The sequence below is a fragment of the Phoca vitulina genome, unplaced genomic scaffold, assembly GCF_004348235.1.
Source record: "Phoca vitulina isolate PV1807 unplaced genomic scaffold, GSC_HSeal_1.0 scaffold30, whole genome shotgun sequence".
In the NCBI taxonomy this organism is placed as follows: Eukaryota; Metazoa; Chordata; class Mammalia; order Carnivora; family Phocidae; genus Phoca; species Phoca vitulina.
The window spans coordinates 9,729,999-9,743,853 of NW_022589733.1; the positions used below are offsets into that span (position 1 = coordinate 9,729,999).

The 13,855-nt window shown below is 56.7% G+C and overlaps 1 protein-coding gene across 1 annotated transcript; it reads left to right on the forward strand.

Moving 5' to 3' along the window:
- The first annotated feature begins 2,552 nt into the window (after positions 1-2,552).
- On the forward strand, positions 2,553-13,855 carry CX3CL1 (C-X3-C motif chemokine ligand 1). The gene is made up of 3 exons (XM_032424405.1): positions 2,553-2,755; positions 8,904-9,024; positions 10,734-13,855. The coding sequence occupies exons 1-3, from the start codon at positions 2,686-2,688 to the stop codon at positions 11,839-11,841; spliced, it is 1,299 nt and encodes a 432-aa protein (XP_032280296.1). The 5' UTR covers positions 2,553-2,685; the 3' UTR covers positions 11,842-13,855.

Sequence of the window (13,855 nt, forward strand, 5' to 3'; positions counted from 1 at the left end):
CCCCGGTCCCACCACGGTGCCAGGCACACACCAGGGCTTACCAGCAAACCCCAATGGTTCCTGCATGTGAGGCACTGCGAAAGTCCTTCGTTTTATGACCTCCCCCAGTGAGTGAGTTGGTGAAGTGGCTATTAGCATCCCATTCTACAGATGGGGAAGCTGAGGCTCAGAGAGGTTAAGTAACTTGCCAAAGGTGATTCTTCTAAGTGGTGGGATCACGTTTGCCTCCAGGTCTTGGCTGACCTGAAAGCCTAGTTACTGTGTCCAAACTGAGTCATCTAAACTTAGTCCTTAACGCCTGGGTAAGATAGGTGGGGCTGACCATTCCGATTTTGTGGGGGGAGGAGCTGGGCCGGAAGAGGGTAGGGGATGTCCCCAAGGGCTGAGCAAGGAAAAGCAGAGCTGTACTTTGTGTTTTGACACCTTCTGGGCGTCACCTCACTTAATTCTCAGCTGTCCTCACAGTGGGGATGGAGGGAGGTGGTGTAGCCTCCTGGTCATGAGCTCAGACTCCAAGGCCAGTGGGCTGGGGCAAACCCGACTCCCTTACTTCTTGGCTGGTGATCATCAGGAGGAACCCAACTTCCTCTTGCATTCCTCAGTTTCCCCATCCATAAAACGGACCATGATAATGGTGTTTTGCTCACACGCCGGGCCCTGGTGACCCAAGTTAATCTCACAACGTACTTAAAACAGTGCCTGTCTCGGAGTAAGTGTGCACTCAGAGAGGTAGGGAAGCTGCCGAAGATCACACAGTAGTGCCAGAGCTGGGACCATCGGATTCCAAAGCCCCTGCTTCCTAAATACTTCTTTGGAGCAAAGTCTGGGGCCAGGGGAACAAGGATCTTAACCCTCCAAATCCCTGCCCAACCTGGCTCTTGGTCTTTATGAAGTGTGGGGCTTCCCAGGACTTGTCCCTTGCCTCTGCTTCTCTTCCCCACACGCCTTCCCCTCCCCAGCCCCTTTCGTCCCTTGCCCCTTCTTCTCCCACTGCTCCCCTTCCCTTCCCTTCCTCCCTCTCTTCTTTCTCCCCCTCCATCTGCCCCCTCCTTCATCTGCTCCTACCTCCATGGGCAGAGCAGAAAGAACCTCGGACTGCAGGTGTTATCACACCTTGTCCCTCTCTGGGCCTCAGTTTTCCCAGTCATAAGATGAAGGGGCTGGACAACGGAAATGTGAAGGTCACCTGCTTTCTATCTGCATGGACTGGGCCGGATTCTCTGAGGCTGAAGGCAACTGGCCCGTGCCAGGGGTGCTCCTCCCCATCAAGAAGGAGTGTCCAGCCTCCCACCTCAGTGCCCCAGCCCCCTACTGTGCTGGGTGGGAGGGGGAGCCTCTGGCCTTGGGAGCTGAGACCTCTCTGCCCAGCCCAGCCTAAACCAGCTGGCTCCATGGCCTGAGGCAGTGGCTCACAGACACACTGGTTTCCAGCCGGCTAGTTGCCAGAGACACCTAGATGGGAGTGGTGGGTTCATGATTAACTCGGGCACCACGCTGGGCTAGGCGACTGCTGGAGTCTTCTAGAGTCTCCGGGACTGTGGCCATTGTCTTCAGGGAAGGCTGTGCTGGAGCACACCTGCAGGCGGTTCTACCAGGCTGGTGGGAGCGGGCTGGTCCCACCTGGTCCTCCCAGCCCCGCCTGGAAAGGAGCGAGGAGCGGGGAAGTCAGAGCTGCGAAGCTCCCTCCCCAGTGGGCGAGCCCAACTCCCTCCTGTGCAGAGAGGGAGCTGAGGCCCCCAAGAGAGGCAGGACTTCCCCCAGGGCACCTGCCGAGCCAAGGACAAGCCGAGACCACCGAGTGACCCAGGGTGAGGCCGGTGGCCGTGATGTTCCTTGCAGGGGCCAGAGCCAGGGCTGGCCGTGGGTGTGGAGGATGAAAGGAGAGATTGAGGAGCTGGAGGCAGGGAGGCCAGGGCTCTTTTCTGTGTCCTAACCTGCACACGCCCTTGCGCGCCTCTAGTCTGGTCTCCACCCTAGCTCTCTGAGTGACCTGGGGGGATCCCATCCCCTCTCTGGGCCTCAGTTTCCCCATCTGTCCCTATGAAATCAGGCTGGATCATTCTTCCAGCAAACATTGACTGGACTGAGCCCCTACTGTTTGCCAGGCTCCATGCTGGGCTCGGGGATACACTGATGAATGAGGTCCCCCCAGGAGCCGGGGCTTCAAGGGGGAAAGGTTGGGGGTCCTTCATGATGTGGGAGAGATACCTCTCCCAGACCAAAGGAGAGCTTGTCAGAGCCAGACTCCAGGGTCCTGAGTCCCTCCTGGCTTGCCGGCAGCCAGCACTCCCCAGCCTGCCCTTTTGTTTCGTGGCCCCCTTAGGGCTAGGGCCCCAGGTGCCAGCTCCCGAGGTGGGTAGCCCCAGCAGATGGGGGGAGAGAAGGCCCTTTGAATGCTCTCAGGCCTGGTCCAGCCTCCACCGCCCCCTCCCCCGCAGGCCGGAGCCCAGAGCCTGAGCTGGCTCCCCTCCCTGGCGACATCCTGAAGAATCCAGCCGCTGCACACTGGCTGGCTCCCTTCCTTTCCCCTCCCACTCGCTGCCTGCCGGCTGGAGGCGGAGGCTGGGGCAGCAAGCCCCATTATAAAAAGCGACAGAGCTCAGGCAGCGAGGGAACAGCACTTGGCTCACGCACCGGCCCCGGCCCCGCCTGGACCCCCGCCTGGACCCCCGGCCGCCCGCAGCCATGGCTCCTCCGCCCCTCTGGGGGCTGCTCCGCTTGGCTGCCCTCTGCCATCTGACCGCACTGCTGGCCGGTGAGTGGGGCGGGCTCCTGCACGAGCTAGGTAGGGGAGCCTCTGGCCCCACTTGTGCCCTTCAGGCCTGATACCAGGGCCCCCAGACCCGACCTGGGTAAGGTCCACAGCAGCTCCGCCCAGAGGGTGTGGTGGAGGGGGCTGGGCTCCTCCCTGACCCCAGATTTGGGGCTGCCCCTCCTGCTGGAAAGGTTTCCAGGCTCCAGGAACTGCCCGCCTGGCCCAGTGAGCCAGGCGGCTACTGCTTGGCAGCGCAAAGAGGTGGTGTGGGTGGCACAAGGGTGCCAGGCACAAAGGGGGTGTTGCGGGGGAGGGAGACAGGGAAGGCTGAGGAGGTTCGTGCTGGGCACGGGGGCGGGGAGGGGGCGCGGGGGGCGCGGTGGGCGGCCCTGGTTTACAGTGGGCTGGGTCTCCCCTCCCGGGGTTAATGTGTAACCTGAAACCCTGACTCCTGAGTCTCAAGTCGCAGTTAGGATTTTCTCCTGCCCTGATTTCGAGTAGGGGGCCCAGGACCAGTAGAGATCAAGGTCATTGCAGATCATGGATTGGGCTTGTTGCTCTTGTTCTGGTCTGCAGCCCCAGTCCCTCTGCCTGTATCTCGACCATGCTACCGTCCTCCTCCTCCAAGCATAGCTCAGAAAAGGCTTTCACCTCCAGATACTGGCTCTCTGGAGCCCAGGACCTGGTAGGGCATGATGTATTCATCCCACTGACATGATTAAGATGGAGGCCCAGGGAGGTCTAGAAACTGGCCCGAGGATGCAGAGCCAGCAAGTAGGGCCGGAGAGAGCCTGGCTGCGTGCTCATCACCTCTATGGGCCACTTGGCCTCTGAGAACTGTTTGAGCTAGACCGGCTGGCACGTTGAGGCTCAGAGAGGCTCACTTGGGGGCACACAGCCAGTCTGGGAGGATGAAAACGGTCTCAAGCTTCCAGGACACCCCTATGGAACACACTGTCTTTCCAGTCCCTCTATGTGGGGGAAACCAACCAGCAGGCCAGGGAACAGGTGGGTGGGGGGCAGTAGGGGCCAAGGGCTGCTAGCCTCCTGCTTTGTGGGCTTGAACCCCGAGGCCAGAGGTGTTTGGAGATAGTGAGCACTGAAAGACAGGGAGTCAGATGGAGGTCACTTTGCCGTAGCCATGACCCTGAGTGGGGTCTTGCCTTCTTTGGTCCCATGTACCGCACCGTGAAATATAACTATTGCGCCTTGGTGCCGTGGGGCTCCAAAGCCTACGAGGGTATTTTGGAAGTGGGAGGAGGATTACTTATAGGAAGCCTGGCGGTGGGTGCAGGGGGAAGGGTTCCTATGCTAAGATGAAGAGGGGGTGGTGAGCGGGCCGGGGGTACCCTGGACACTCTTGTTTATAGCCTAAGGCTTTAGGACATCAGGTTTCTGCCCTAATCTTGGTCACTGACTTTGCTGGAAGATACACTATTTCAACCTTTCTGAGCTTGAGTTTTGCCTCCTCCTCCTGGCATTTGGCCAGGCCCACCTTGGAAGTCCTCACCCACTGTCATTTGTGGCTCTGAGAGATGCCCTGAGAGCCCCCGCAGGACGAGGGGGCGGTCCTGAAGCCAGAGAGGCCCCGGGGTGGAGGTTGGGGGGCTGGGGGTTTCTAGCTGGTGCAGGGCGGCTGCGTCAGTCCCCAAATGTGGGTTTGCGGGGCTGTGTCAGGCGGGAGGCTCCTCTGCTTTATATAACCAACCTGCAGATACAAGTCAGAGCAGAGAATTTTCTCGCCGAGCACTGACGCATTCACTCCTACTCAAGCCCCAGCAAGAAAGAGGGAAAAAAAAAATCTGTTTTAAGCTGCTGTGGTCTGCCCCCCGATTAGCTGTGGAGGCGGATGGGGAAGGCAGGGAAGGCTAACTTCAGAGTGTCAGATCCAGGCCCCCGTGGAATTTAAATAAAAATTCCTCTATTCCTTCATTGGTTACAATTTTATGTGTCACAAAGCGCTTCCTTGTGCATTTTGTTCATTCATTGAACAAATATTTAGTGGACATCAGCTACGTGCCAGGTACTGTTGTAGGGGCTGAGTTCACATCAATGAATAAAACTGCCGAAGATTCCAGACCTCAGAGTGCTGAGCACCAACTGGGGAAGACAAGATGATACAAAAAATATATTAGTAAACAATTTGGTCCGTTAGAAAAACAGGCTGTGATTTAAAAAAAATATAGGGAGAGAGAAGGTTGCAGGGGGAGGTGTTGAGATTTTAAGTAGGGGTCAGGGAAGACCCTTGGAGAAGGGGACATTGAGGGAGGCGAGGGAAGATCCTTGTGGCTGTCTCTAAGGCAGTGGTTCTCAGTGGGTGATTTGGCCCCTCAGGGGCATTTGGCACATTTCTGGAGACATTTTTGTCATTACAGATGTCCCAACATTTTTGGTTGGGGGATGCTCAGAAATCTCGTGGGTGGAGGCCAGGGAGGCTGCTAAATATCTTTGAGTGCACAAGACAGTTCCCATGATGAAGAATTATCTGGTCCAAAATGTCGATGGGGTTGCTATCGAGCAAACCCCACTCTAAGGGTCCAGATATTTAAAAATCTTTATTCTCACAACCACCCTGTGAAACAGATATTACCATGTCCATTTTATAGGTAAGGGAACTGAGGCTCAGAGAGCTTAAATGACTTGTCCAGGTCACACACCTGAGCAATGGCTCAAGCCTTCTCTCTATCACCTTGCTGGGAGACCCAGAACATTCTTGTCTTTTCCTGCCTGTAAGCCTCTTAGCAGTCCTTGAGGTCCAGCCTAAAGGATTCTTCCTCTAAGAAGCCTCCCCCGATTACTTGCAGTGGGAAGTAGTCTCTCCCTTGTGCAAATCTCAGCACATTTGGGCGTATATTCTGCAACATGGTATTTAAGGCTGTTTAGAACAGTGGGATGCCTAGAGGCTGGGAGGAAAACAAGATCTGCCACTAAGCAGCTCTGTGGTCTTGGGCTGGTCATTTAACCTCTCTGATTTTCAGTTTCTGCATCAGTAAAATCGGGATAACAATACTCCCTTTGGGGATGTTGGGAATTAATGAGAGCAGATGTGCCTGTGCTGAGTACACAGTAAGTAGGTGCTCAACTAAGATAAGCTCTGGTACTTTGTGGGCCTGTCTTGGCTGCCCTTCAGGCTGAGACCTTCTGAGGGCAGAGACAGGCCTCCATCTGACTATGCCTCACAGCACCCGGCACAGGGAAGGGGGAACGGCAGCATTTATTGGTTGACTGAGTAAACACTGCAAGCTGATGGTGTTTATTGGGATTGAGGTATTCGCTCTAAGCTCAGCACCAGCACCAATGGGAGAAAGAGCTCAGGGTCAAGGACAAGAGAGCCTGGGCCTTTGCAGATACTCAAAGGTAATTCAAACAAATGTTGCCTGAATCAGGAAAGGGATGGATAGATGGATGGATGGATGGATGGATAGATGGATAGATGGACCAATGGATGGATGGATGGATGTGGATGGATGGGCAGATGGCGAGGTAGGTGAAAGGATAAGTAGAATGAGACATTATTTCATTCAGTGAATATTTGTTGAGTATCCACTTTGTGCTGAAAAGCACTGTGACACCAAGACTGACAAAGTCCCTGCCTTCCTGAAATTCATGTGGCAGTAAATGGCTGGCTGGCTGGAGGCATTATTTCCAATTACTGAAAAGAAAACTTCTGAGGAGAAACCCCCCTTCAGGTTAGTTACATAGCCCTTCCCCGTGCAAAACCAAGAACAGAGCCTGGCCAAGGGTATGTAGGCACCGTGGCAGAGGGTGGGGACTTTGGGGACAGGCTGCCTTTGTGGTTCTTTAAAGCCACAAAGCACGTGAGCAGTGGTCTTCCCCACCCTGCGCCATAGAGTCGAGAGAGCCGACTGACCATACCTAGCCTATCCCTCCTGCCCCCCGGCAGCCTCCCCTCGGCTCCAGATGGCCTAAGACCCCTGCCAGACCAATGGGGGGGGCACTTCCTGGCTCTATTCAGCAGGGCCTGGGGAGGATGCAGCTGAGTCATTCCAAAGTCCCTCCGGGGGAGAAGGCAGGTGAAAGGCAGCAAGGTAACTTTCACATCCTGGTTCTTCAGAGAGGAAGGGCAGCCTGTGACTCAGGGACCAGCCACCGGAGTGCTTGCTGCCTGCCCCAGGAGCTGCTACTGTTGCCCCTTGATGGCCCAGGCCAGTGCAGCCTGCAGGCCCCGAACCCCCCTTCCATAGTCGGGCTGGGCTGAGGCTAAGAGGAAGTGATGGCAGAGGAGGCGGCACATTCTAGAAGGGGTGTGTGTGTGCTTGCACCTGTATTTGGGAAGGCAGAGCATGTTTGCACGTCCACATCCTCGTAAATACTTGTGCATGAGCAGTAAGGGTCAGCTGGGGCCTCCCAGGCCCTGCCTGGCTGGAGAAGATCATTCAGCTCTCTAGACTCCCCTGCCCTGGAAGTCCTGGCTTCTAGAATTTTGCAAAACCCTCTGGGGTCTTGCTTCACCGCCTATGACCTTGACCCAGAGCTGAAGCTCAAGCTCTTCCTTATTTCACATATTGCTCTTGAGCTGACACCAAGGAGAATAAATTTTGCTGGAGATTTTAGGGGAAGGAGGAAGGAGGAAAAGCAGTGCAAACAACTTCAAATGTTTATATGAAATATTTGGGTTCTCGGGGCGCCGGGGTGGTTAAGTGTCTGACTCTTGATTTCGGCTCAGGTCCTGATCTCAGGGTCGTGAGATCGAGCCCCTGGTCAGGCTCAGCGGCGCATCTGCTTGAGATTCTCTGCCTCTCCCCTTGCTTGTGTTCTCTCTCTCAGGCGTGCGTTCACTCTCTCTCTAAAATAAATAAATAAATCTTTATGTTTTTTTTCAAGATTTTATTTATTTATTTGACAGAGAGAGACACAGCGAGAGAGGGAACACAAGCAGGGGGAGTGGGAGAGGGAGAAGCAGGCTTCCCGTTAGCAGGGAGCCCGATGCGGGGCTCGATCCCAGGACCCTGGGATCATGACCTGAGCCGAAGGCAGACGCTTAATGACTGAGCCACCCAGGCACCCCAAAAATAAATCTTTAAAAAAAGATTTGGGCTCTCAACTGTTGAGTCACCCCCCTCCTGTCCTGGGGTTTCTCTCTGGCTCCGTGCCATCAGCAGGCCCCTAGCCACCCCCCTCAGCCCCTCACCCCTTGCACAACCCCCATCTCCACCCCTCCTCCTTATTCCTGGCCCCCTAAATTGCCCAGGGGACTCCAAATGACCCCCTCGGTTCCCCTCAGCAACTGCTGCCAAACTCATCTTGGCTCTTCACGGCAGAACAAAGGGTACCCTACTCACTGGACCACACCCCCAGCCTCCTTAGAAGGCGACTGTACTTCCGCATTTAATACTTTTTATTTGTTTCATGTGCCCAGTCATATGAATGCCTTTACATGGTTTTGTGGCGGGGGGGGGGGGGGGGGGTTTTATTGTGCCGTTTTGTTGGTTGGGGGGGGGGGGGGGGGGGGGGGGGTTCATATGTGCCGTCCTGTTTGTTGGTGTGTGTGGATGCGTGTGGATGTGTCATAGGGTGGGCATATGACGTGTGTCTCAGAGGTCGTGGAAATCCACGAACATGGATCAGCCTGACAGGAAGGAACGGTGTGTGTATGTGGTGGGTGGAGGGTCGGGGGCGATAGTTGAGCAGGTGACTTACTGGGGTAGAGGGAGTGTGGGGGGATACATAGAGCCATGGGCCCAGAAGGGGCGAGAGCCTGGCCTGGTAGGAGAGCCCGTTCCCTCACTTGCGGGCTGTGTGGCCTCACGCAGATCCCTGTCACTCTCAGACTTGTCCTCTCTTCTGTACAACTGACCAACGACAACTTAATTTTAAAAATTAAGCCCTCACTACTTACCAGGCAGTAGGAGCTTTATAAGTAAGAATTCATTTTCATTAATTTTGATAACATCCCTGTGAGGTAGATACTATCATTGTCTCTATTGTACAGGTGGGGAAACTGAGGCATAGAGAGGTTTGGTGGGGGGGAGGGGGAACGGGGGGGCTGAGGTCAAGGGTGCTGAAGACCAGGGTGTGCAGGGCAGCGGCTGTGGCCTGGATGGTGCGGCTGGCACGAGCTGGCCTGGGACTGGGAAGCCAGATGCCCCTGGACAGTCCTGCTGACTGGGGGCCTCTGTGGGCTCAGGACAGCACCTCGGTGTGAAGAAATGCAACATGACCTGCAACAGGATGACCTCGGAGATTCCCGTGGCCTTACTAGACCACTACCATCGAAATCAAGAATCCTGCGGCAAGCCTGCCATCATGTAGGTACCGGCCTCTTGGCCTCTGCGAATCCCCATCCACATCTTTCTTTTTCATCCGGGCTCCTGCCAAGGGCCTCGGCAAATTGCTCCTCCTGCTCCTGCCTCCTGGCCCGTGGCCGACCTTAATATCTGCCCCCAAGGGTAAAGGTTGGGAGCAGTTTCCTGAAAGGCCTGGGGCCTGGGGCAGCCACAGCGGGTGGTGTGTTTCAGGTGGCAGTCGAACCTGCTGGATTTCTTGGGGACGTCAAGCACAGTGGTCTGAGAGCGCAGGTTCCAGACTCCAACCAATGTGGTGCAAATCCTGGCTCCATCACTTACAAGGGGGGGTGGGGGTGGTGGTCTAGTTGCCTACCCTCTGGGCCATAGTTTTCCTTATCTGTAAAATGGATAGTTGGGAGGATGACAGGGGATAATGCAAATAAGCAGCTTGGCAGGGTGCCGGGAAGCTGTTGCAATAACAGAGATTATTATCCACACTTGACAGTGGGGGAAACAGGATCCTTGTGAGACTTCGGGCCAGTCTACAGACTGGTTCTCGAAGTATAGGGCTCAGCGAAAAGAAGTCGTGTGCTTCATTCCATCGACTGTGCAGCGGCTAAGAGGGGCATGGGGGCTACTGCCTGAGCTCTCCTCCCCTCGCCTGTTGAGGCTTGCTTCCCCCAGACTCCCCCAATTATTTGCTTCTGTTTTCTAGGTAAAGAGGAAGTGGGAAGCCCCAGGGAGGGGACCACGGCCCTGGGCCGCACCTTGCCTCTGGGGGCCTGAAGCGTTATGCTTGCTTCCTGCACTTCTCTGGTTTCCCCAGCGAACCAGAGCCATGCACATTCGCATGACCTCTCTGAGCCTCGGTTTTCTCATCTGTAAAATGGAGATGGTCGCCATAGCCACCTCTCGGGATGGGTGGGAGGTTTAAACAGGCAAAATGCCTAGCACAGAGGTGTGGAGCATGAGCTCCTGTCAGCTCTGAGCTGTGTTCTAGGCAGTGAACCAGCCACACCCAGCTTCGGAGGAAGCTCAAGATCTAGATGGCACTCGCGGTCCCAACGGGACCCCCGAATATGTGGCTGGAGCTCACTCAGTGTGCTTTCGGCCTGAGGAGACACTAAGAGGTAGAGGTCCAGAGGGCAGCCTGTAACTGAGGGAGCAGAGGAAGGGACATTTGGGTCAGCTCCTTCCAGAGAAAGGAGGCCCCACCCCGGAGCTCACCAGTCACACACCTGGAGCAGGGAACACTGGTGGACAGCTCCCCCCAGTCAGAAGGCACAGCCCAGAGTCCCTGCCTTAATGGTGAAGACATTATTATTATTAACATCGTTATCATTTTCGGCTGTTACTCTGAGCCAGGTGTTTTACATAATTTTCTTTCTTTTTTTTTTTTTACAATAACACCGAAGTGGGTGACCAGCTTGCCCCAGTTTTCTGGGACTTTCACAAAAAGTCCTGTATCTTGAGGACCCCCCCTCAGTCCCAGCTCTTCTGGGGAGGCTGGTCACCCTACAGAAGGTAGGTATGCTATCTCGATTTCTCAGGTGAGGACACGCAAGTTCTAGGAGTCAAGCGGCCTGAGCTAATCAGCTCACAGCTCACAGCTACGAAGGGGTGGGAGCAGGGCTTCCAGCCGGGTCTGTTCACCTGCAGAGCAATTTTTTGATGCTTCTACTCCATGTGGCATCTGGGCATCACTGGGTCCCTGTTTTCCTTCCTTGTAGCTTGAGGACGATAAAGAACAGAACCTTCTGTGCTGATCCAAAGGAGAAATGGGTTCAGAAAGCCATAGCACATCTAGAACGCCAGACTGCTGTTCCAATTCGAAATGGCGGCACGTTCGAGAAGCAAATCGGTGTGGGTGAGCCCAGGACCACCCCGGCCACCAGGGGAATGGACAGGCCTGCGGTCACAGAGCCCAAATCCACCCAGGAAAACAGTGGCCAGGAGGCACAGAGGGCCTCGGGGACTTCCTCAGAGCTGCCAACAGGAGTGGCTGATTCCTGGGGGACCAGGTTCCCCTCCACTCCAAAGGCTCCGGATGGAGGACCTCCAGCTGGGTCCCAGAAAACTGAGTTTTTCAACACTGCTACCCTCACCACCGCAACGTCCTGGCAGAGTTCTGCTGCCTACAAACCCGGGTCGGGCCTCTGGACGGAGGGAAAGGCCTCTGAGGCCCTCCCCACCCAGGCCTCCTCCACCCAGGCCCCCCCCACCCAGGCCCCCTCCACCCAGGCCCCCCCCACCCAGGCCCCCTCCACCCAGACCCTCCCTACCCAGGCCCCCCCTACCCAGACCCTCCCTACCCAGGCCCCCCCTACCCACACCCCCACCATTTCACACACAGCCTCAGAGGACAGTGTTGGCCCTGAAGGCCAACCTGTGTGGATCACAGGAGACAATCCCATGCCAGAGAACTCTCTAGGGCCTGAGGAGATAGATCCCATCTCAGCTCACACGGATACTTTCGGGGGGCCTGACGGCACACCCCATCTCTCCACGGTCCCTGTCTCCTCTCAAAGGGTCCCCAGCAGGGAGCCAGTGGCCTCAGGCAGCTGGACCTCCAAGGCGGAGGAGCCCATCCATGCCACCATGGACCCCCAGAGGCTGGGTGTCCTCATCACTCCTGTCCCCGACTCGCAGGCAGCTACCCGGAGGCAGGCGGTGGGGCTGTTGGCCTTCCTTGGCCTCCTCTTCTGCCTGGGGGTGGCCATGTTTGCCTATCAGAGCCTCCAGGGCTGTCCCCGCAAGCTAGCCGGGGACATGGTGGAGGGGCTTCGCTATGTCCCCCGGAGCTGTGGCAGCAACTCCTATGTCCTGGTGCCGGTGTGAGCTGGCCCCCTGCCTGCCTCCAGTTGTTCGACTCCGACAGCTGACTGGGGTCCCCCGTCCTCACACCCACCCTCACCCAAGGGCCTGACCTGAGCTGGGGTGATCAGAGCGAGGAGGCAGGCTCTTCCACACGCAATGGCTCCTGGCTCCCGGGCATACGCCAGGAGGCCACCCTTGATCACTGTTGACCCCCTGGGGACAGAAGCGGTGGCCTCTGCAACTCACCCCAATGTCCCCAAGTCAGGAAACTTCTGCTGCTGGCTGGTGAGAGGTTCCCTTTGACACAGTCCCAGACCCGATGAACAATTATTTATTAGAAAATGCCCAGCCCCTCCGGGTCACATCCCCATCTCACAAATGAGCCTCAGGCCAGACCCCCTCTGCCCGCTCCCTCGGACCTCATCGTGTCTCTCGGTCCCGCTGCAGTCGCCAGTCACCCCGGCCACCTGCGGTGCTATCTCCCCCGTCCCATGTACAGAGCCCACACCAGCCGGGGACCCGTCTTTTCTTGCATGAGCCTAGTGTGGTGTCCCCTGGGACTGCTCCCGGGAAGGCTCTGCCCTCCGTTAGGCATCGTGGGAAGGGGACATGAAGTGACCCGGTGGCTTGGATGGTTTTTCTTCTCCCCAGTCGATGCCGTGCGTTGGCGGAACCTCGGCTGTGGGTGTGAAGGCTGGGGTTCTCGTCCCAGGTCCACCACCGACCCAGCAGGACATTCGTACCTCTGGTTCTCCGTCTGTGGAAGGAAGGAGACGTGGCAAACGTGTGACGATAACCTGTACACTGATGGGCATCACTCATTGATCCAGAGACCCCTGTTCCCAGACGGGGGGTGTAGCTTCACCACAGAATACCCTAGCCGGGCTTCACCCATCAGGGAGCCTGGCACATCGGTGGGCCCTGTGCCTTCAGGAGGTGGGGGGGTGTGTGTCAAGGAAGGGATCTGAAAGCTCAGGTCCTGCTCCATGGGAGGGAGTCAGCTCTGTGGGCCCCCTGAGTGGGGACTGGGGGGGTGCTTGAGGGGCTTGGAGAGCAGCCCTCCCAGAGTCCACCAGGCTCGCAGGGACGTGGAGACAGCCTGTGGGACAGGCTGAGGAGGGAAGGCCTGCAGGCTCCTGGGAAGGCTGAGGTGCTCAGGGAAAGGAACCCGGGGGTGGGGAGGCTGCTGGGAGCAGCTCCATGCCCGAGTCAGGGACTTGGGCCCCGGGCGTTTGCTGTTTCTTTCCTGCAGCCTGGCTTCCCCCCTGCCCCGTCTCTCGCTCCCTAAAAACACTGCTGTCCCCATTCCAGGATCTTCCCTCACCTTCCTGCCCACCACCGGCAGGGCTAGGGATTTCCAGGACATTTTCCATGAGATCAGAATCCACCGTTGAAACTTGAGGTTTCGTGTTTACCTCTGAAAGAGACTCCGTCCTATGGGGAGGGAAGTTGTGGGCACAAAGTCAGGGGTTCCCTTTTTGGCTGCTGGCCTCACCCCTCAGGGTCCCTGATGGCAGCTCCCCACCTTCCTCAAAGGTCCCCGTAGGTGACCCTTGCCCTCCTCCACCTGGGGAGCCTCCCACGGTCCAGGGTGGGTGACACTCCACTTGTCAGATAGATGCTCAGAGGAAGCAGACACAGCTCTGGTCTGCAGAGAGGGGGCGGCCACCCAAGTCCACCCAGCCCTCCTGCACCCCCTGCTGGGCATGACCTGGGATGTTGGGGCCTGGCTCTAGTGGGGGGCACTCTGACGGCTCAGAGGGCAGGCAGCCGGTCTGAATGCACTTTTGGGGGTTCCTCGAGGCTGGTGGGAGAGCCTTCAATGGGTGGGGCTCCCCTACTTTTGTGAGCAATTAGCTGGGAGCAGCTAGTCCCCCTTCCACGGATTTGATTAGTTCTCCCAAGCAGGACATGGACAAGGACAATTTGGGGGGAACTTTGGAAGGAGTTGGTTGATCCTTTTGCTTTTCCAACCCTATCACCAATGTCTGTGCCATTTTGTATTTTACTAATAAAATGGAAAAGTCTTGTGAAT

Excerpts from the sequence above, each read along its gene's own strand:
- CX3CL1 (XM_032424405.1), top strand. The coding sequence starts at position 2,686 with ATGGCTCCTCCGCCCCTCTGGGGGCTGCTCCGCTTGGCTGCCCTCTGC. Across the intron at positions 2,756-8,903 it reads TCTGACCGCACTGCTGGCCG|GACAGCACCTCGGTGTGAAG; the intron begins GTGAGTGGGGCG and ends CTGTGGGCTCAG. Across the intron at positions 9,025-10,733 it reads TGCGGCAAGCCTGCCATCAT|CTTGAGGACGATAAAGAACA; the intron begins GTAGGTACCGGC and ends CCTTCCTTGTAG.